Source organism: Haemorhous mexicanus, chromosome 4 (genome assembly GCF_027477595.1).
Source record: "Haemorhous mexicanus isolate bHaeMex1 chromosome 4, bHaeMex1.pri, whole genome shotgun sequence".
Taxonomy (NCBI): domain Eukaryota; kingdom Metazoa; phylum Chordata; class Aves; order Passeriformes; family Fringillidae; genus Haemorhous; species Haemorhous mexicanus.
The window spans coordinates 76,187,677-76,208,804 of NC_082344.1; the positions used below are offsets into that span (position 1 = coordinate 76,187,677).

General features: G+C 56.9%; 1 protein-coding gene across 8 annotated transcripts in view; it reads left to right on the top strand.

Moving 5' to 3' along the window:
• Positions 1 to 3,393: 3,393 nt before the first annotated feature.
• DYSF (dysferlin) overlaps positions 3,394 to 21,128 on the top strand; it is a 72,356-nt gene continuing 54,621 nt past the window's right edge. For 2 of the 8 annotated variants that reach the window (XM_059845553.1, XM_059845558.1), the window contains exons 1-20: positions 3,394 to 3,498; positions 7,490 to 7,545; positions 8,047 to 8,138; positions 9,215 to 9,320; positions 10,432 to 10,546; positions 10,629 to 10,822; positions 11,309 to 11,437; positions 11,547 to 11,609; positions 11,724 to 11,774; positions 11,852 to 11,882; positions 12,245 to 12,360; positions 13,153 to 13,279; positions 13,549 to 13,652; positions 15,561 to 15,629; positions 15,707 to 15,750; positions 15,848 to 15,930; positions 17,596 to 17,637; positions 18,318 to 18,433; positions 18,737 to 18,850; positions 20,398 to 20,575. In XM_059845553.1, the coding sequence (XP_059701536.1) occupies positions 3,411 to 3,498; positions 7,490 to 7,545; positions 8,047 to 8,138; positions 9,215 to 9,320; positions 10,432 to 10,546; positions 10,629 to 10,822; positions 11,309 to 11,437; positions 11,547 to 11,609; positions 11,724 to 11,774; positions 11,852 to 11,882; positions 12,245 to 12,360; positions 13,153 to 13,279; positions 13,549 to 13,652; positions 15,561 to 15,629; positions 15,707 to 15,750; positions 15,848 to 15,930; positions 17,596 to 17,637; positions 18,318 to 18,433; positions 18,737 to 18,850; positions 20,398 to 20,575 (1,918 nt within the window). In that variant the 5' untranslated portion in view covers positions 3,394 to 3,410. Of the gene's footprint in view, positions 3,499 to 5,475; positions 5,658 to 7,489; positions 7,546 to 8,046; positions 8,139 to 9,214; positions 9,321 to 10,431; positions 10,547 to 10,628; positions 10,823 to 11,308; positions 11,438 to 11,546; positions 11,610 to 11,723; positions 11,775 to 11,851; positions 11,883 to 12,244; positions 12,361 to 13,152; positions 13,280 to 13,548; positions 13,653 to 15,560; positions 15,630 to 15,706; positions 15,751 to 15,847; positions 15,931 to 17,595; positions 17,638 to 18,317; positions 18,434 to 18,736; positions 18,851 to 20,397; positions 20,576 to 21,128 lie in introns of those variants that run through there. The other 6 variants (XM_059845556.1, XM_059845560.1, XM_059845554.1 and 3 more) reach the window with 4 other exon arrangements.

The window sequence follows — 21,128 nt, forward strand, 5'->3', positions numbered from 1 at the left end:
CCGCTCGGGGGTGGCTCGTGTCCCTCCCCTCCGTGTCTGTCCCCTCTCGGTGTCACCGCGTGTCCCCCCCACCCCGGGCTGGGGGATGACCCTTGGGGACAATGTCCCCCCCACCCCCTCGCGGAGGTGGCGCAGGGCGTGGCCGGGGGCCCGAATGGGAATTAAAGACCTCGTGGAAAAGCTGAGACTCCCGGGATTTGTCACCCCCGGGATGGTGACACCGGTTGTCACCCGGCTGTCCCCACCCCTTGGGGACACAGCGGGGATGTCCCCACGCCCAGCCCCGGCTCATTCCCCACGCCAGAATGCCGGAAATGCTCCAGGCGCGGCTCCCGGGAGCTGCCCCAGCCCCGTGTCCCCTCCCCCGCCCCCCAGGCCACCCCCGGTCCCCTCCAGCTGCGGTGTCACCTCTTGTCACCTCCCCCCGCCCCCGCGCGCCGGGATGAGCGCAGGAGGAGCTGGAATTAATTGCGTTAATCAAGAAAGGTTAATGAGGAGGTGGCGGTGCCAGCGCGGGGCGGGGGGGGGGGGTGGCACAGCTGGCAGCGGCACGGGGATGGCGACACGGAGCGGGGACACCGAGCGGCGACACGGGGCTGGCAGCGCGGCTGGGGACAGCACGTGACCCCCGTGGGGACAGCGCGTGACCCCCGTGGGGACAGCTGGTGACCCCCGTGGGGGCGGACCACGCGTGCTGGGGACGGGGGTGACACCGTGAGTGAGCATGTGTGGCACGGGCGGTGGGGACAGTCACGGGTGTGGGGGACACACGCAGGTGGCACCATGGCGGACACTCCCAGGTGTTGGGGACATGCACAGGTGGTGGGGACATACACGTGGCACATGTTGGGGACACACACAGGTGTTGGGGACAGTCACAGATGATGGGGACATGCAGGTGGCATAGATGGTGGGGACACACTCAGGTGTTGGGGACATGCAGAGGTGTTGGTGACACACATGTGGCACTTCCCATGGGGACTGTGACAAGTGGTGAGTTCATGCCCAGGTGTTGGGGACATGTGGTGGGGACTGGCAGGTGGCACAGGTGGTAGGGACACACGCAGGTGTAGGGGACATGCATGTGGCACGTGCCATGGGGACACTCACAGGTGTTGGGGACACACACAGGTGGTGGGGACATCTGGTGGGGACACGCATGTGGCGCAGGCAGTGGGGAGACGTGGCACACCCTGTGGGGACAGTCACAGGTGTTGGGGACATGCACATGGCACAGGTGTTGGGGACACACAGATGGCACACGGGGACACGCATGTGGCATGTGCTGCGGGGACACTCACAGGTGTTGGGGACAGGTGGTGGGGACACACGTGGCACTTGCCATGGGGACACTCAAAGAGTGGGAACTTGTCCAGGTGTTGGGGACACACATGTGACATGCTGTGGTGACACTCCCAGGTGTTGGGGACATGCAGAAGGGACTCGCACGTGGCACAGGCGGTGGGGACACGCTCAGGTGTTGGGGACACTCGCGGGTGTTGGGGACATGTGGTGGGGACATGCACATGACACAGGTGGTGGGGACAGGCTCAGGGCACTGGTTATGGGGACAATCCTGTGGTTGCACCGGGAGTGGGGACACTCCCAGGGCTTGGGGACACTGACATGGCACAGGGGTTGGGGACATGCACTGGTGGCCCTTCCCACTCCCGTGGGTGCCCTCTCCCAAATCCCGAATTTGGCTTTGACCTCTCCCAAATCCCAAATTTCCCCCAAATCCCGAATTTTCCCCAAATCCCCAGGTCCCAATCCCGGCTCTGCCGCGTTTGGGGTCATGGCTGATCCCAGGATTTGGGGCCAGGAAAAATGGGAAGGGATAAAGCCAAGAGGGAAAAACGGGAATGGGATAAACCCAAAGGGGGAAAAGTGGGAATGAGGGGATGGGATCGTGGGGGATATCACGGAAAAGGGGGATCCCAAATTCTGGATCCCATCCTGGTTTGGGGCAGGATTGGATATCATAGATCCCGGATCCCATCCTGGTTTGCGGTGGGATCAGGGATCCCAGATCCCATCTCAGTTTGGGGAGGGATCAGGGATCCCAGATCCCAGATCTCATCCCAGTTTGGGGCGGGACTGGGATCCCAGATCCCAAATCCTGGATCCCATCCCAGTTTGGGGCAGGATCAGGGATCCCAGATCCCAGATCCCACCCCAGTTTGGGGTGAGATTGGGGATCCCAGATCCCATCCTGGTTTGGGGTGAGATTAGGGATCCCGGATCCCATCCCAGTTTGGGGTGAGATCGGGGATCCTGGATCCCATCCCAGTTTGGGGTAGGATCAGGGATCCCAGATCTCATCCCAGTTTGGGGTGGGACTGGGATCCCAGATCCCAAATCCTGGATCCCATCCCAGTTTGGGGCAGGATCAGGGATCCCAGATCCCATCCCAGTTTGGGGTGAGATTGGGGATCCCAGATCCCGTCCCGGTTTGGGGTGGCTTTGGGGATCCCAGATCCCGGATCCCATCCCGGTTTAGGGCGGGATCTCCCGGAGCCGCTTTCTGGGAAAGGCCGGGGCTGGAAAGAATTCCCAAAAATAGCCGGGGGCGGGGCCGTTCCCAGCTGTTCCCGCTGGGAATGCAAATCCCATAACGGGGGTGGGGACCCCAAAATCCCCCTGGAGACACAAAAGGGGGGTTGGGAACCCCAAATTCTCATCCCAGGGAAAACTGAGGGGATGAGGATCCCCAAATTCCCTCCTTAGGGATAAGGGGGGATTGAGAACCCCAAAATCACTCCCAGTGTCCCCAAAGCGGGGGTGGGGACACAAAAATTCCCTCCTTGGGGACATTGGGGGGGGTGGGAACCCTAAAATTCCCTCCTTAGGGAACAATGGAGGGGTGAGGACCCCAAAATCCCCCTCGGGACACAAAAGGGGCGGTGGGGACCCCAAAATTCCCTCTTGGGGACAATTGGGGCAGTAGGGACCCCAAAATTCCAGCGTTGGGGACAATGGGAAAGTGGGGACCCCAAAATTCCCTCCTGGGAGCTGTGGGGGGGATTTGGGACCCCAGAATTCCCCTCAGGACACAAAAGGAGGATTGGAGACCCCAAAATTCCGTCTTGGGGACACTGGGGGAGTGGGGACCCCAAAATTCCCTCTTGGGGACAATTTGTGGCTGCAGTGTCCCCAAAATCCCCCCGATGTCCCCAAGGAGGGGGTGGGGACCCCAAAATTCCCTCTTGGGGACAATTTAGGGCTGCAGTGTCCCCCAAATCCCCCCGATGTCCCCAAGGGGGGGTGGCGGCGCAGCCCCGCCCCTCCCCCACCCCCGGGGCCGGGTCCCTTTAAGGGAGGCGGAGCCTCGGAGGGGGGAGGGGGGAAATCCCGGGATTTTTTTTTTTTTGGGAAGGGGGGGGGGATGCAGAGGGGTGGGGGAGGGGACGATGCTCCGCGTCTTCGTCCTGCGGGCCGAAAATGTCTTCACAGGCGACAGCGACATCAGCGACACCTACTGCTCCTCCACATTCCAAGGTGGGAAGCTCCAGAGGGAAAAAACCCCTCGGGATTTGGGGTGGTTTTCGGGCATTTGGGGGGAATTTCGGGGAGGTTCGGCCACGCCCGGCTCGGTCCTGGAAGTTGGGATGGGGCTGGAAGAGCCGCGGGTCCCCCCCTGTCCCCGTTGTCGCCGCCACCCCTTTGGTGTCCCCTCCCCATTCCAGAGTGAGAAGCTCCAGAGGGGAAAAAGATCGGGATTTTGGGGGGATTTTGGGGGGATTTTGGCCGCCCTGAAGGTTGGGATGGGGTTGGAAGCGCCGCCGGTCCCCGCTGTCCCCGTTGTCGCCGCCACCCCTTTGGTGTCCCCTCCCCGTTCCAAAGTGAGAAGCTCCAGAGGAGGAAAAAAAAAAAAAATCAGGATTTATGGAATTCTGGGGGTTTTTTTTTGGAGGCATTTGAGGGAATTTTGGCCCGAGAAGTTGGGATGGGGTTGGAAGAGCCGCGGGTCCCCGCTGTCCCCCCTGTGGTGTCGCCACCCCGCTGTGCCACCCTGTGGTGGCACTTGGGGCCCCCCTGAAGCCACCCCCGGTCCCCGCGCGGTGCCGGCGCCGCGGTTATTTTGGGATTTTCCGCAAGGGGGGAGGAGGGGACGATCCCAAATTTGGGAATTGTCCCTTCCCGGGGTCCCTTCCCGGGGTCCTTTCCCACCGGGGGCAAAAGTGACATTGAGGGGACAAAGGACAAAGTGACGTCACGGGTTGGTTGGGAATTTTTTTTTTTAAATGGGAAAAAGCGGCTTTTTGGGATTTCTCGGGTGTTCCCGGATGAGGGAGCATTCCCAGTTTTCCATGGAATTCTCCCGGTGTGGGTGTGGCATTCTCTGTGTTCAGCTCATCCCGAATTCCCAGGATTTGGGGTTTTGGTGTTCCCGGGATTGCGGCATTCCCAAATCCCAGCATCCTCAGGCCTTGTAGGATCCCAAAATTCCCAGGGATTTATTTCCCGTCCCTGGGGTTCCCAGCATTCCCAAATCCTGAGGTTTCCAGAATTCCTGGATCCAGATGTTTGGATTTCCCATCCCTGGGAATTGTGGGATCCCCGAGTCCCAGGATCCATTCCCCATCCCTGGGTTTCCCAGCATTCCCAAATCCCGGTGCTGGGTCATGCTCAGGTCTTGTAGGATCCCAGAATTCCCAGGGATCCATTCCCCATCCCTGAGGTTCCCAGCATTCCCAAATCCCAGGGTTTGGGCATCCCTGGGGTTTCCAGCAGTCCTGAATTCCCAAGGATTTCATTCCCCATCTCTGGGAATTGCAGCATTCCCTGGATCCTGGTGCTGGGTCATCCTCAGGCCTTGGAGCATCCCTAAATCCCAGGGATTCATTCCCCATTTTTGAGGTTCCTGGAATTCCCAAATCCCAGTGCCAGCTTATCCCTGGGGTTTCCAAAATTCCTGAATTTCCAGTGATTAAATTCCCAAATTTCCAATGATTAAACTCCCCATCCCTGGGAATTGCAGCATTCCCAAATTCCCATGTTGGGTCATCCTTAGATTGTGGAGCATCCCCAAATCCCAGGATTTTATTCCCCAACCCAGCATTCCCAAATCCCTGTGTTTGGGTATCCCTGGGATTCCCAGCATTCCCAGATCCCTAGGTTTTGCCATCCTGGATGTTCCCAGCATTCCTGGCTCCCAAGGATTTCATTTCCCACCTCTGTTTCCCTGGATCCGGTGATTTGCAGATTCCCTGGATCCCGGTGCTGGGGTATCCTTGGAACTTGGAGCATCCCTGAATCCCAGGGATTTATTCCCCTCCCCCGGTGTTCCCAGCATTCCCAAATCCCCGTGTTTGGCCATCCCTGGGAGCTGCAGCCTCCCTGAATCTCGGGGATTTATTCCCAACTCCCGCCCTCCCCATCTCCCCCCAATCCCAGCTCTCTTCCCACGATCCCGGTTTTTATCCCAGCCCCTCCAGGGGCGTTACCGTGCCGGGATGGGCCGGACCGGGAAAAGGGGGTGGGAATGGGATAAGGGAGAGCGGATCCCGATCCCGCTTTCCCGACCCCGGCTTTCCCAATCCCGGCTTTCCCGATCCCGGCCATGCTCCGCTGCCTGCTCCAAAGGGCTTCCCAACTTCCCAACTTGGAAAAGCGGGATAAACAAAGCGATCCCGTGGCCAGCCTGACATTCCGAGGTGAGGGAATCCCGATTTTTATTTTTTGGGAAGGAAGGGAGGGTTTGGAATATTTTTCGCTGCTTTGGAAGCAGCTCCCAGGAAAATCTGGGGTCTGGGAAGTTCCTAAATCCTTGGAATTTCCTTTGCTTTGCACCTTCTATCCCCCTGATCCCAAAGTTTTTAAATCCACGCTGGAATATCCCTGGGAATTCCATCCCTTTAAATCCTTGAGTTCTGCACTGGGATGGATGTGAATATTCCCACATGGAGCAGGGGTTATCCCATTCCCGAGGGATGGATTTCCTGGGAAAACAGAGAGGTTTGCACTCCCAAAATTCCCCTTGGAGGACGGCGCTGCCCTGGCATTTTCCTGGAGTTCAAAAAAATGGGAAAAAATTCCAATTTTTAACAAAAATTAGGGAGAAGGACGAGCAGCTCCCGGTCCAGGTTTCCCATCTGGAATGGGGGTGCAGCTGATCCCGTTCCCACCGGGATCCCTCCGGAGAATCCCGGGGGCTCCATCTTCTGCCAAATCCCCATCCAGGGCGATTCCAGGGCTCTGAATCCCGGGAAAAATCAGGAACGAGATGGGAATGAATCTCTGGATGGTGAAAAACAGCGGGATGAGTTTTCCATATTCCCAGGGCCGGGAAGTTCAGCTCTTCCCCAATCCCAAATAGGGCAGGAGTCGCTGAACGGTGCGAAAAGAGCGGAAAACCGGGATTATTTGGAATATCCCGGAGTCTCCCGGGATCTGAGTCACCTCCATTGTTTGGCCTTTTCCTTTTCCTCTTCCCGCGGGGGTCCCTCCCTTGGGACGTGGTGACATTCCAGGAGGGATGAGGGGAGCGTGGCTTTGGGAAGGGGGTGGGTGCATTCCCAGGATCCGGAATGTTGGATTTGGGGGAATCCCGGGATTCCCACCCGCGGCTGTCGGGGGATGCTGGGGAAACTGAGGCACGATCCCAAAGTTTGTGAATGGAGGGAATGGAATGTTTGGGATCTCCTGTGGCTCTTCCCACCCCGAATTCCCAGTCCTTGGGAACCTTTGGATGCTCCTGGGGAAACTGAGGCACAGCAAGGAGGGGGTTCCATGGGATTTTCCAGCCTGGAAGGGTTGGGGATCCAAGTGGGATCCTGGGTCCAATCTCTGCATTCCCAGCCCTTCTCGGGAACAGGGAATGGGGCCAGATCCTGATCCCGGCGATTGTGGGAATTTCTGGAAGCTCAGCCCTAGCTGGGAGGGGAGAATGGGATCCAATCCTGGTCCTGGGAATTTCTGGAAGTTCTGCCCCACCTGGGATCAGGAATTGGGATCCAATCCTGCTCCTGGGAATTTATGGAGGTTCAGCTCCAGTTGGGATCAGGGATTGGGATCCAATCCTGCTCCTGGGAATTTCTGGAAGTACAGCTCCACCTGGGACCCAGGACTGGGATCCAGTCCTACTCCCAGGAATTTCTGGAAGTTGAGCTCCAGCTGGGACAAGGGAAAGGGCCCTGTTCCTGCTCCTGGGAATTGTGGGAATAATCACTGGAAGCTCAGCCCCAGCCTGGATCAGGGAATGGGATCTGATCCTGCTCCTGGGAGTTGTGGGAATTTCTGGAAGTTCAGCTCCAGCTGGGAGGAGGGAATGGGGTCCAATCCTGGTCCTGGGAATTTCTGGAGGTTCAGCTCCAGCTGGGATTGGGGAATGGAGCCTGATCCTGGTCCTGGGAATTCTGGGAATCCCTGGAAGCTCAGCCCCAGGGATCAGAGTTTCATTCTGGGATCCTGATCTTTGGGAAGCTCCCGATCCCTGGGAAGATCCCAAACCCTGGGAAGATCCCAATCCCGGTTTTTCTCCTTCCAGGTGTCAAGAAGAGGACAAAGGTCATCAAGAACAATGTGAATCCTGTCTGGAATGAGGTGAGAATTCCCAGTCCCTAGATTTATCCCTGTTCCCAGAAAATGCCCTAGTCCAGGTGATTCCCCGGGGCTTCTAACCCATGGAAAGTTTGGGATTGTTCCCTTTCTGTTCCAGAATTCCAGGCACAACTCCAATCTCTTCCCCTTACATCAAAGTCTTATCCAGACTTGGCGTGAATGTTTCAAGGAATTTCCATGGAATGGGAATTTTTCCAGCACCTTTTCTCTTCCAACGCTGTCCTTGTGCTCCAGTGGGCCAAAATTCCAAAAAAAGAGGGAATTTGGTGGGAAAACGGGCACAGATTTGGGACTGGAGCAGCTCCTGGGGTTTGCTCCTTCCTGGTAATCCATGGCCCAGTAAAACTTTTTGCCTAGGCAGCTTTTCCCGGTGGATTTGCTGGGAAATTTGGCTTTGGGAATGCTGTGATTCCGAGGGGGTTTGGGATTTGGTTTCTCCACTTCCAGGCGCTGATCCCGGCCTCTCCCTCCTCTTTTTTCCAGGGATTTGAATGGGATCTGAAGGGAATCCCTCTGGATCCCGATGCTGAGCTCACCGTGGTGGTCAAGGACCATGAAACCGTGGGAAGAAACAGGTGGGAAAAATTCCAGAGCCGTACATGGCCCCTTCTCCCTTTTCCCATTCCCGGGATTCAGCCGGCTCTTCCCAGGCTCCGTGGATTCCCGCTGTGGGATGACCGTGGGAGGCTGGAGCTGCATTTTTGGGCTGCTTTGCTCAGAATCCGGGGGAAATTCCAGCATTGGAAGGTCGGGAATACACAGGGGGTGGTTGTTTGGGGACAGACACTTCGGACACTTGGCCGGGATTTGGGAAGGGCTGCCAAGATCATTCCCAAGGCGCCGGTAGTGCCGGGAACGGTGGCGGGAGCGGAGCCTCTGGTTTCCTTCCTCCGGCTGATCCCGGTGCCCCCCCCCATTCCAGGGGTTCCCCATGGACCGGGGGCTCCTGCTGGGTGAGGAATGAGGGGATTCCGGTGATTCCCGGCCTTTCCCGGCTCTGTGGGGTGGGAGAGCCGCTTGGAAAAGGGAACAAACAGAGGAAGGGTTTTATTTTTAGGGGTAAGAGGTTGGGAATGCGGCCCGGGGCAGGAAGTATCCTGATTCCAGGGCTGGAGCCGAGGATGGAATTGCTGCTGGGCTGAAATCCAAGGGGGCTGGAATTTGGGGCTGCTCCAACTGCTTGGTGCCCATAAATAGCCACGGGAAAATGGGAGGAGGGTCCTGGATCCTGGAGCAGGAAGATTCCGGCTGGCACCTCCCAGGCTGCTCCAAACCCCATCCCAGCCTGGCTTTGGGCACTGCCAGGGATCCAGGGGCAGCCCCAGCTGCTCTGGGAATTCCAGCCCAGCCCCTGCCCACCCTCCCAGCCAGCAATTCCTTGCCAAGATCCCAGCCCAATCTCCCCTTTCCCAGTGGGAGCCATTCCCTGGCTCCTGTCCCTCTGTCCCTTGTCCCCAGTCCCTCTCCAGCTCTCCTGGAGCCCCTTTAGAGACTCTAAGATTTCCGTGGATTTTTCCTTTCTCCAGGGGAACATTCCCAACTCTCCCAGCCTGGCTCCATCTCTGTGGCCTCCTCCAGACTCCCATCCTTGTCTCTGGAATGGTTTGGATGCCCTTGGAGCAGCCCTGATCCCTCTCCCTGTTTCCCTCAGGTTTTTGGGAGAATCCCGGGTGCCGCTCCGGGATGTTCTGGGCACTCCCAGCCTGGCGGCCTCGTTCAACCTCCCCCTGCTGGACTCGCGCAAGGAGAGCACCGGGGTGAGTGCCCGGCTCCCAGTTTGGGACCAGCTGGGGCTCCCAGTTTGGGACCAGTACAAGCCGTGGCATGGCCAGGGAGGCTCCAAGTTTGGGACCAGCTGTGGCTCCCAGTTTGGGACCAGTTTGGAACCAGTTGGGGCTCCCAGTTTGGGACCAGTACAAGTCATGGCATGACCAGGGGGCCTCCCAGTTTGAGACCAGTTTGGGGTCCCAGTTTGGGACCAGTACAAGCCATAGCATGGCCAGTTTGGGCTCCCAGTTTGGGAACCAGTTTGAAACCAACTGGGGCTCCCAGTTTGGGACCAGTACAAGCCATGGCATGACCAGCTGGGGCTCCCAGTTTGGGACCAGCTGGGGCTCCCAGTGTGGGACCAGTACAAGCCATAGCATGGCCAGTTGGGGCTCCCAGTTTGGAACCAGTATGAGAAATGGCATGGCCAGGGGGGCTCCCAGTTCGAGATCAGTTTGGGCTCCCAGTTTGGGACCAGTGGGAGCCATGCCATGGCCAGGGGGGCTCCCAGTTTGGGACCAGTTTGGAATCAGTTGGGACTCCCAGTGTGGGACCAATATAAGCCATGCCATGGCCAGCTGGGACTCCCACTTTGGGAACCAGTATGAGCCATGGCATGGCCAGGGGGCTCCCAGTTTGGGACCAGTACAAGCCATGGCATGGCCAGGAATCCTCCCAGTTTGAGATCAGTTTGGGCTCCCAGTTTGAGACAAGTACAAGCCATAGCACGGCCAGCTGGGGCTTCCAGTTTGACACCAGTCTGAGCAATGTCCCTCCCAGTGGCAGCTCCCAGTTGGAGACCAGTCTGAATCCCTTCCCTCCCAGTTTGATCCCAGTTTGAATCCTGTTCCTCCCAGGATGGGCCCAGTCTGAATCCCTTTCTGCAGTCTGGGACTAGTTTGAATCCTGTCCCTCCCAGTCTGATCCCAGTTTGAGTTCTGTCCCTCCCAGTTTGATCCCAGTTTGAGTCCTATCCTTCCCAATCTGAGACCAGTCTGATCCTCTCCCTCCCAGTTTGACACCAGTCTGAATCCCTTCCCTCCCAGTTTGATCCCAGTTCTCCCATCCCAGCCTCTCTGACACTCATTCCCTGTTTTCCAGGCTTCCTTGTTCCTGCAGGTGTCCTACATCCCCCCTCCGGGCGCTATCCCTCTTTTCCCACCTCCGGCCCCTCCGGAGCCGGCCCCGGCTGCAGCCGAGCTGGACACGGTCACCGGTAACCATGGCCCCTCCCCATCCCGGTTTTTGGAATCCAAACCCATTCCCAAGTCCCACACTTCCCTTCTCCTGCCGAGCAGAGACGGCCGGAGAGGAGGACACGGAAGATCCGGAGGCCACGGGAGACACGGAGCCCTTGGCGTCCTCGGGAGCACCGGGCTCGGAGCCGCCCTCATTCCCAAGGAAACCGTCCGGGAATCACATCCAGGGGGTGAAGAGGAGGAGGAGGAGCTCTCCCAAAAAACCTTTATCCAACAAACCGCAGGATTTCCAGGTGGGATGAGCTGTTCCCATAAAATCCTGCAGGTTGTCCTGGTGATTCCTTGTCCTCCATCCCATCCCAGATCCTGGTGATTCCCTGTCCTCCAACTCATGGGATGATCCTGGTGATTCCCTGTCTTCCATTCCATCCCAGATCCCGGTCATTCCCTGTCCTCCACCCCATCCCAGATCCTGGTGATTCCTTGTCCTCCATCCCATGGGATGATCCCAGTGATTCCCTGTCCTCCATCCTGTGGGATGATCCTGGTGATTCCCTGTCCTCCATCCCATCCCAGATCCTAATAATTCCCTGTCCTCCATCCTGTGGGATGATCCTGGTGATTCCCTATCCTCCATCCCATCCCAGATCCTGGTGATTCCCTGTCCTCCATCCCATGGGATGATCCTGGTGATTCTCATCCTGGTGATTCCCCGTCCTCCACCCTGTGGGATGATCCCGGTGATTCCCACCCCGCTGATTCCATATCCTCCATCCCAGATCCGGGTGAGGGTCATCGAGGCCCGGCAGCTTCCCGGGATCCAGATCCGGCCGGTGGTGAAGGTGACGGTGGCCGGACAAACCCGGAGAACGCGGATCCGGAAAGGGAACAGCCCCTTCTTCGATGAGGTCAGCGGGAATTCCCACTCCAACGATTCCTGGGAGAGGCTGGGATGTGGGAATGCACTCCAGGGGGAAAATTGGGCTAACACCTCATCCTCATCCCGGTTTTCCACAGACTTTTTTCTTCAACGTCTTCGAGTCCCCATCGGAGCTGTTTGATGCTCCCATTTTCCTCACAGTGAGTGTTGGGAAATCCTGGAATTCTCCCCTTCTCAGGGAAACCCCCCTGTTCCCCAGGATCCTCCATCCTGGCAGGATTTGGGTTGGATCATCCGTTTTTCCTCATTTTCAGGTCGTGGATTCTCGATCGTTCCGTACGGATTCGGTGATCGGGGAATTCCGGGTAAGATCCCATCCCCTTTTCCCGGCTTTTCCTGCTCTGGATGAACTCTGGAATCTCCTTTTCCTTTAATCCTGCAGATGGATGTGGAGACCGTTTACTCCGAGCCAAGTGAGCCTTGGGAAACTCCTTTGGGGTTTTTTTTGGGAAATGCGCCCACACATCCCAGCTCTTCCATAAAGGAACCCCAAATCCATGGCCATGGAATCCCAGAATGATTTGGGTGGGAAGGATCATCTGGTTCCATCCGGGGAAAAATTCCAGGTGGATCCAAGTTCATCCAACCTGGCCTTGGACACACTTCCAGGGATGGAGCATCCACAGCTTCTCTGGGAATTCTATTCCAAAGACCCCTCCCTCTTCCCTGGTCCCTTATCCCATTCCATGATTTTCATTTCAACCCCACCCAGGATCATCCCTGACCTCCCTGCACATCCTAGGAGTAATTCCCAGTTTTCCACGTTTTCCTGCAGAACACGCTTTCCGCAGGAAGTGGCTGCTCCTCTCGGATCCAGAGGATTTTTCTGCGGGAGCCAAGGGCTACCTGAAGGTCAGCGCCTGCGTGCTGGGGCCTGGAGATGAAGCTCCTGTGAGTATTCCCGCTGGGAATGGGGGGGCATTCCAGCCCTGGGGCGTTCCAGCCCTGGGGCATTCCGGCTCTAGGATATTTCAGCCCTGGGATGTTCCAGCCCTGGGATATTCCAGCCAAGAGCCACCAACCGCCATGGCCATTCCCAGGGAAGCCACAGCTTGGATTTTCCTCTGTTGTGGGGGAAAAGTGCTGCATTTTCTCATGGAATCGTGGAATGGTTTGGGATGGGGGGGATCTTAAATCCCATCCAATTCCCACCCAGGGACACCTCCCACTGTCCCAGGTGGATCCAAGCCCCAGTGTCCAACCTGGCCTTGGGCACTGCAGGGATCCAGGGGCAGCCCCAGCTGCTCTGGGAATTCCAGCCCAGCCCCTGCCCACCCTCCCAGCCAGCAATTCCTTGCCAAGATCCCAGCCCAATCTCCCCTTTCCCAGTGGGAGCCATTCCCTGGCTCCTGTCCCTCTGTCCCTTGTCCCCAGTCCCTCTCCAGCTCTCCTGGAGCTCCTTTAGGAACTCTGAGGATTCCGTGGATTTTTCCCTTCTCCAGAGGAACATTCCCAGCTCTCCCAGAGCAGAGGGCCTCCAGAATCCTGGAATGGTTTGGTTTGGTTAAATCCCACCCCATCCATGTTCAGGGACACCTCCCACTACCCCAAGCTGCTCCAAACCCATCCAGCCTCACCTCGGACACTCCCAGGGATGGCAAATCCACCCAGCCTCTCTCTTTTGGGATTTTCTTGCTCATTCCCAAATCCGGGGTGACTTTTCCCGTTGTCCTTTTCCCACAGCTGGAGAAGAAGGAGGTGGCCGAGGACAAGGAGGACATCGAGGCCAATCTGCTGCGCCCCACCGGGGTCACCCTCAGGGGGGCCCAGTTCTGCCTCAAGATCTTCAAAGCCGAGGATTTGCCCCAGAGTAGGTTTTTCCCTGGGATCCCTCGGAATCGCGACATTCCGGGCCGGAATTAGGGCCCGGAGAAGGGAACGGTCCATATCGTAATCCAAGGATGTCGGGCAGTTTTATGGGAGAGGAGTTTCTTACTGGTCCAAACTGGTTTTATCCCCCTGCTTTTCCCGCCTGGAGAGTGCCTCCTCCATGGGAATGCTCATCCTGCTGGTGGGGCAGCTGGGAACCTCTGGATGCTGCGGAATTCCATGGATTTTGGCATCTCCCTCTTTTCCCAGTGGATGACGCCGTCATGGACAACGTCCGGCAGATCTTCGGCTTCGAGAGCAACAAGAAGAACCTGGTGGATCCCTTCGTGGAAGTCAGCTTTGCCGGGAAAACGGTCAGCGGAGCGGGATGTTCCGGGATCCTGGGAATGGCAGTGGGATGTTCCTGGGGCTGGGATAACAGCGGGATGTTCCTGGGGCTGGGATAACAGTGGGATGATCCTGAGATTGGGAATGGCAGCGGGATGATCCTGGGATTGGGAATGGCACTGGGATGATCCTGGGATTGGGAATAGCAGCGGGACATTCCTTCCCAGATCCCTGGGATTGGGATTTCAGTGGAGTGTCCTCAGGACTGGGATGGCAGTGGGGTGTTCCTGGGACTGGGATAACAGCGGGATGATCCTGGGATTGGGAATGGCAGCGCGATGATCCTGAGATTGGGAATGGCAGCGGGACATTCCTTCCCAGGTCCCTGGGATTTCAATGGTGTGTCCTCAGGACTGGGATAGCAGCGGGTGTTCCTGGGACTGGAATAACAGCGGGATAATCCTGGGATTGGGAATGGCAGTGGGATGACCTCTCATGGTCCTCAGGGTTGGGATGGCAGCGGGACATTCCCACCCAGGTCTGTGGGATTGGGATGGCAGCAGGATGTTCTTGGTATTGGGATTTCAGTGGGATGGTCCCTCCTGGGTCTCTGGGATTGGAATTTCAGTGGGATGTCCCTGGAGTTGGAATTGCAGTGAGACAGTCCCTCCCAGATCTTTGGGATTGGGATGGCCCTGGGATATCCTTGGGGTTGGGATGGCAGTAAGACATTCCCTTTGGATCCAAGGGATTGGGATTTCGGTGGGATGTCCTCGAGGCTGGAATGGCAGCAGGACAGACCCCAGGAATCTGGGGTTGGGATGGCAGTGGGACATTCCCTTTGGATCCCTGGGGCTGGAATTTCAGCGGGATATCCATTTCAGTGGGATTGGGATGACACTGGGACAGTCCCTCCCAGGTCATTGGGATTGGGATGGCACCAGGATGTCCTTGGTGTTGGGATGGCAGTGGAACATTCCCTGTGGATCCCTGGGATTGGGATTTCATTGGGATGTCCTTGGACCTGGAATGGCAGTGGGACATTCCCTGTGGATTCCCAAGCCAGGTCCTGGAATGAGGAAATTTGGTCTTTGAATTTGGAGGAATTTGGTCCTGGATGAGGGAATTCGGTCCTGGAATGTGGGAAATTGGTCTTGGAATAGGGAAATTTGCTCTTGGAGTGGGACAGATGTGATCCTGCTGGTCCCAAGGTGGGAAGATCCCTGGGAAATCCAAAACATCCTCTGCCTCCTGCACCAAGGGATTTAGGAACCCCATGGAATGAGGTTCCTAAAAACTGCCCTATTTTAGGGAATCTGAGGCTGGATTTTGTGGAACCTGAGGCTGAATTTGAGGGAATCTGAGTCTCAACTTTAGGGAATCTGAGGCATAATTTTAAGTCTGGATTTTGAGGAGCCGGAGTGTGGATTATAGGGAATCTGAGGCTGGATTTTAAGGAGGCTGAGACAGGATTTTAGGGAATTTGGGGATGGATTTTAGGGAAACTGAGGCTGGATTTTGAGGAGCCTGAGGCTGGATTTTGGGGAACCTGGGGCTGGATTTCAGGAGCTGGATTTGGGGGAATGTTAACTTCAACTTTTGGGAATTTAAGGCTGGATTTTGGGGGACCTGAGGCTGGATTTCAGGAACCTGAAGTTGGATTTGGGGGAATATGAACCTCAACTTTTGGGAATCTAAGGCTGGATTTTGGGGAACCTGAGGCTGGATTTTAGGGAATCTGAAGTTGAATTTGGGAGAATCAGAGTCTCAGCTTTCGGGAAGCTAAGACCAGATTTTAGGGAATCTGAGGCCAGGCTTTAGGGAAGCTGAAGCCAGATTTTAGGGAATCTGAGGCTTCCCAGCTCCATTGGGAGCCAACAGCCGCTTTCCTGGGACGACACCGACTTTTCCCTCTTCCTATCCCTCCCTTCCAGCTCTGCTCCCGGATCCTGGAGAAAAACGCCAACCCCCAGTGGAACCAGTGCCTGACGCTGCCGGCCATGGTGAGCCCTGGTGTCCCCAAGGTCCCCTGCTGGTGTCCCCAGCTCCACTCACCCTCTTCCCATATCCCTTTTCCCAGTTCCCTTCCATGTGCGAGCGGATGAGGATCCGTGTGACCGACTGGTGAGCGGGAAGGGCATTCCCAGTGCCCGGAGTGGCGGGATGGGTGTGGGGACATCCCCCCCGCCGCGGTCCCCAAAGTGACAATGTCACCTCACAGGGACCGTCTGACGCACAATGACGTCATCGGCACTGCTTTCCTCGGAATGTCCAAGATTTCTGCCCCCGGCGGGGAGCTGGAGGGTAAGGGCAGGAAGCAGGCTGGGATTTGGGATGCATGGCCTTGGAGGAGCTGCATGGCATGGCTGGAGGTTGGTGGTGGCTTTGGGGATGTCACAGCTGTCACCGTCCCCGCCTGGGGACACAGGATGGGTCCTGTGATCACTCCGAGATGTTCCCCATTTCCAGACTGGGTCCAACGCCTCTGGATTTAGGATTTGGTGGATTCTTGGGAATGGGGGACAGAAGTTGCAGGTCCACGGTGTGGCTGGAGGTTGGTGGTGGCTTTGGGGATGTCACAGCTGTCACCGTCCCCATCTGGGGATGTCTGATGGGGTCCTGGGTTCGCTCCAAGCTGTGCCTCATTTCCAGATTGGATCCAACCCCTCTGGATTCTTGGGATTGGGTGGATTCTTGGGAATGGGGCTATGGAGGAGCTGCATGGCGGGGCTGGAGGTTGGTGGTGGCTTTGGAGATGTCACAGCTGTCACCATCCCTGCATGGGGACACAGGATGGGGTCCTGGGGTTGCTCCAAGCTGTGCCTCATTTCCAGATGGATCAAAGCCCTGTGGATTCTTGGGATTGGGTGGATTCTTGGGATTTGGTGGATACTTGGGAATGGGGGATGGAGGCTGCAGGTCCGTGGTGTGGCTGGAGGTTGGTGACACGTGGTGGTGGTGGCACCGCTGCTGGCAGCCACGTCCTCCCTGAGGTGTTCGTCTCACTGAGGTGACATTTAGGGGCTGTCACAGGGTGGGAATTCCCATCCAGCCCGTGCTGTTCCAAAACCCGGGAATTTTCTGAGGGTAAGGACCCCCAGGTGTGGCAGGGCTCAGCCAGGTGTCACTGTCACCGGTGCCAGGTGGGAGGGCGGGAATTTGGGACACGACTTTGGACCTGCTGAGGGCTTGGAGCTTCCACCTGCATGAGCTTTTCCTGCTGCCAGCGCTTCCATGGAATCCACGATCCCAGTGGGAATTCCACGCTTGGCTTTGTGACCTCCCCATGAGCTGTAGGGACATGGCCATGCTGGGAAAAGCTCGGAGCATGCTGGGATAGTGGGATGTGTCCCTGCCCATGGAATGGGATGAGCTTTAAGGTCCCGCCAAGCCATTCCATGATTCCATGGATCAGGACACGATCCGGAGGCTCCACCCGTGTCCCACCCCTGGCACTGTCCCGTCCCCTCTTCCCAATCCCAACACAAATCCTGGGATGGGCTGGGGAGAGAGAGAGAGAGGCTGGGAGGGGAGATGGGAATGGTGGGATCCAGGATTGGCATCTCCCTTCCCACCACTGGGATCTGCTTGATTCCAAGGAAATGCCTGGGAATGCAACTCAGGGATGCTCCAATCCCGCTCCACCCCAATCCCACAGCCTCTGGAATTGTCCAAGGCCAGGTTGGACAAGGCTTGGAACGACCCGGGATAGTGGGAAGTGTCCCTGGATGCACCTGGATGGGCTTTAAGGTCCCTTCCCACCCCAACCATTCCATGATTCCATAATTCCTGAATTCCGTGATTCCATAATTCCTTGACTCCATGATTCCATGAAAAACCTCTCCCTTTCTCTCTCTGTCTCTCCTCACTAAAACCCGTGGGAATCTTCCCCCTCATTCCCATCTCCATCCCTTTTCCATGCCCCTCTTCCAACCTCTCCCAACCTCTCTCCCTCTCTTTGTGCCTCAGATGAGTTTCCTGCTCCTGTGAAGCCTCTGAAACCCTCGGACCGTACGTTCCCAGTAACATCCCAGTTTTCCAGCGCCTCCCGGGACTGGTTTTACTGGTTCCACTCTCTGGACTGGGGGAGGATCCGCTGGGATGAGTTGGGTCCCTTGGGAAAAAGGAATGGCTCTGGTTTGGCCCTTTGGAGATTCCTGGGATTCTGTTGTGTCGGGAACGTGGAGCCAGCTGGGCGCATGGAGTTCAGGGCAGGATTCCCACTCAAAATTCCATAAAAACGAGTGGTTCTCCTCATGGAATCACAGCATTGGAAAATCCCTCTGATCCATGGGCTCCCAAGGTCACATCCACAGGGATGTTCGATCCCTCCAGGGATGGGGACAGCCCTTTCCAGGAAGGAATTTTCCCAAAAAAATCCAACCTAAACCTCCTTTGGCACATCCTGAGTCTCTTTCCTCTCTCCTGTTGCTCTTACTCTTGTGTGACCCCTCTCTGACCTCACCTTTTTCCATGGGGACTTTTCCTGGGATTGGGAATTCCCAGGATTCAGCCATGCCCTCTGAATCTTTCTCCTGCTCCAAGGTGAGGTCGTGGGATTCAAAATGGGTGGAAATTCCAGGATTTTGGTGACCTCCAGCTGTGTGATCCCTGTGATCCTACAGTGTGCGTGACACATTCCCGAGGTGCCTCCAGGAATCCCTAATCCCTCTTTTCCCTGCCATTCCCAGTGGATGACGGGCTGGGATTCCTGCCGACCTTCGGGCCCTGCTACATCAACCTGTACGGCAGCCCCCGGGAATTCACCGGATTTCCCGATCCCTACGAGACGCTCAATTTGGGAAAGGTGACATCGGCTGCTTCCTGGTGCATCCCAAAATAACCTCTGGCTCCTCTTTTCCCAAAAAAAGCTGCTTCTAACCCAACCTGGCTTTGTCATCAGGAGCCTGTGCTGCGTTTCCCGCTCCTGGTTATTCCTGCTAATGCCTCCCGATCCCGCTCTGCTCCCAAAATTCCACCTTGGAAGCACCAGCTGAATTCTTTGCCTGATCCCGCTGCTCCACGATGAAGCTCCTTGGAAGCAAAGGCAGAGCTTGGCCTCGGGAAGGGAATTCCGGGATCCTGACTCCTGTTCCTGGTCTATCCCAAGGGTGAGGGGGTCGCGTATCGGGGCCGGATCCTGGTGGAGCTGGAGACCAAACTGGTGGAGCACATGGAGCAGAAGGTGGAGGAGATTCCTGCTGATGACATCCTGCGGGTGGAGGTATTGGAATTTCTGGAAAATCTCTGTGACTGGCACATGGGACGCTAGGGAAGGGATGTTGGCCATGGGTGGAGGTTGTCCCATGGTCTGTGAGCTCCAGGAGGGGTCTCCTGCTGGATTTTCATCCAAAGTGTCCAGGCTGGTCCATCTGAGCTGGTGATGGTGAGCATGGAATTGTGGGGTCACAGAATGATTTGGGTGGGAATGGACGTTGAAGTTGATCCTGCTCCATGGGCAGGGTCACTTCCCACTATCCCTGGTGGGTCCAAGCCCCAATGTCCAGCCTGGCCTTGGGCACTGCCAGGGATCCAGGGGCAGCCACAGCAAAGCTGGGAATTCCAGTCCAGCCCCTGCCCACCCTCCCAGCCAGCAATTCCTTGCCAAGATCCCAGCCCAATCTCCCCTTTCCCAGTGGCAGCCATTCCCTGGCTCCTGTCCCTCTGTCCCTTGTCCCCAGTCCCTCTCCAGCTCTCCTGGAGCCCCTTCAGGCCCTGCCAGGGTCTCCAAGGTCTCCCATGACTGTGGGAGATTTCCCTTCATTCCAGTTCCAGCTGTCTCAGATTTCCTCCTTCGGCTCCTCTTCCATGAGGAGTTACAGCCTCCTCTTCCATCTGGTTTTCCTAAAATTCCTCCAAGATTCCTATGCTGCAAAGTTTGTTATTCCCCCTGCAAGAAAATTCCCATCCCAGGATCACTGAGGTTGGAAAAGCCCTGCAAGGTCATCATGTCCAAGCTGTGCCCAATGCCCACCTTGGCACATCCAGGAATTCCTTGGACACCTCCAGGGATGGAGACTCCAAACCTCCCTGGGCGCTTCCAAGGCCTGACCACCCTTTCCATGAGGAAATTCATGCTGATGTCCAACCTGAGCCTGCCCTGGCACAGCCTGAGGCCGTTCTCTCTTTTCCTGTTTCCCTGGGATCAGATCCCAACTCCCACCTGGTTCCAACCTTTCAGGGAGTTGTGCAAAGCCTGAAGGTCCCTCTGGATCCAACTTTTCTCTGGAATGAGCCCCTTTCCCAACTCCCTCACGTTTTCCTGGATCTCCAACCCCTTCCCAACTCCCTCACCTTTTCCTGGATCTCCAACCCCTTCCCAGCTCCCTCAGCTTTTCCTGGTTTTCCAACCCCTTCCCAGCTACCTCAGCTTTTCCTGGATCTCCAACCCCTTCCCAACTCCCTCACCTTTTCCTGGATCTCCAACCCCTTCCCAGCTCCCTCAGCTTTTCCTGGTTTTCCAGTCCCTTCCCAACTCTCTCAGCTTTTCCTGGATCGCCAACCCCTTCCCAGCTCCCTCAGCTTTTCCTGGTTTTCCAGTCCCTTCCCAACTCTCTCAGCTTTTCCTGGATCTCCAACCCCTTCCCAGCTCCCTCAGCTTTTCCTGGTTCTCCAACCCCTTCCCAACTCCCTCATCTTTTCCTGGTTCTCCAACCCCTTCCAAACTCCCCCAGCCCCTCCTCAGGATTTACCCTCCAGCCTCTTCCGGCTCCACCTCCTGGAGATCATTGGCAGCATCTCCTCCACGTCCAATTCCTGTTCGCATTCCAGAAATACCTGCGCCGGCGGAAATATTCCCTCTTTGCCGCCTTCTACTCGGCCACGATGCTCCAGGGCGTGGATGGCGCCATCCAGTTCGAGGTCAGCATCGGGAATTACGGCAACAAGTTCGACACCACCTGCCTGCCCCTGGCCTCCACCACCCAGTACAGCGGGGCTGTCTTCGATGGTGAGCCCGGATTCTGTCCTTTGGGATGATCCAACACCGCTGGCGGAAGAGAACCCTGGAATTATGGAATGGTTTGGGATGGAAGGGATCTTAAATCCCATCCCTTTCCGGTTTAGGGATACCTTCTACTATCCCAGGTGGATCCAAGCCCCAGTGTCCAACCTGGCCTTGGACACTCCAGGGATCCAGGTGCAGCCACAGCAAATCTGGGAATTCCAGCCCAGCCCCTGCCCACCCTCCCAGCCAGCAATTCCTTGCCGAGATCCCAGCCCAATCTCCCCTTTCCCAGTGGGAGCCATTCCCTGGCTTCTGTCCCTCTGTTCCTTGTCCCCAGTCCCTCTCCAGCTCTCCTGGAGCTCCTTCAGGGACTCTGAGGATTCCCTGGATTTTTCCCTTCTCCAGGGAGCTCTCCCAAAACAGAGGAGGTCTAGACTCATGGAATGGTTTGGGTTGGAAGTGACCTCAAATCCTGTCCCATTACCACCCCATCCATGTTTAGGGACACCTCCCACTATCCCAAGTGTCTCCAAACCCCAATGTCCAACCTGGCCTT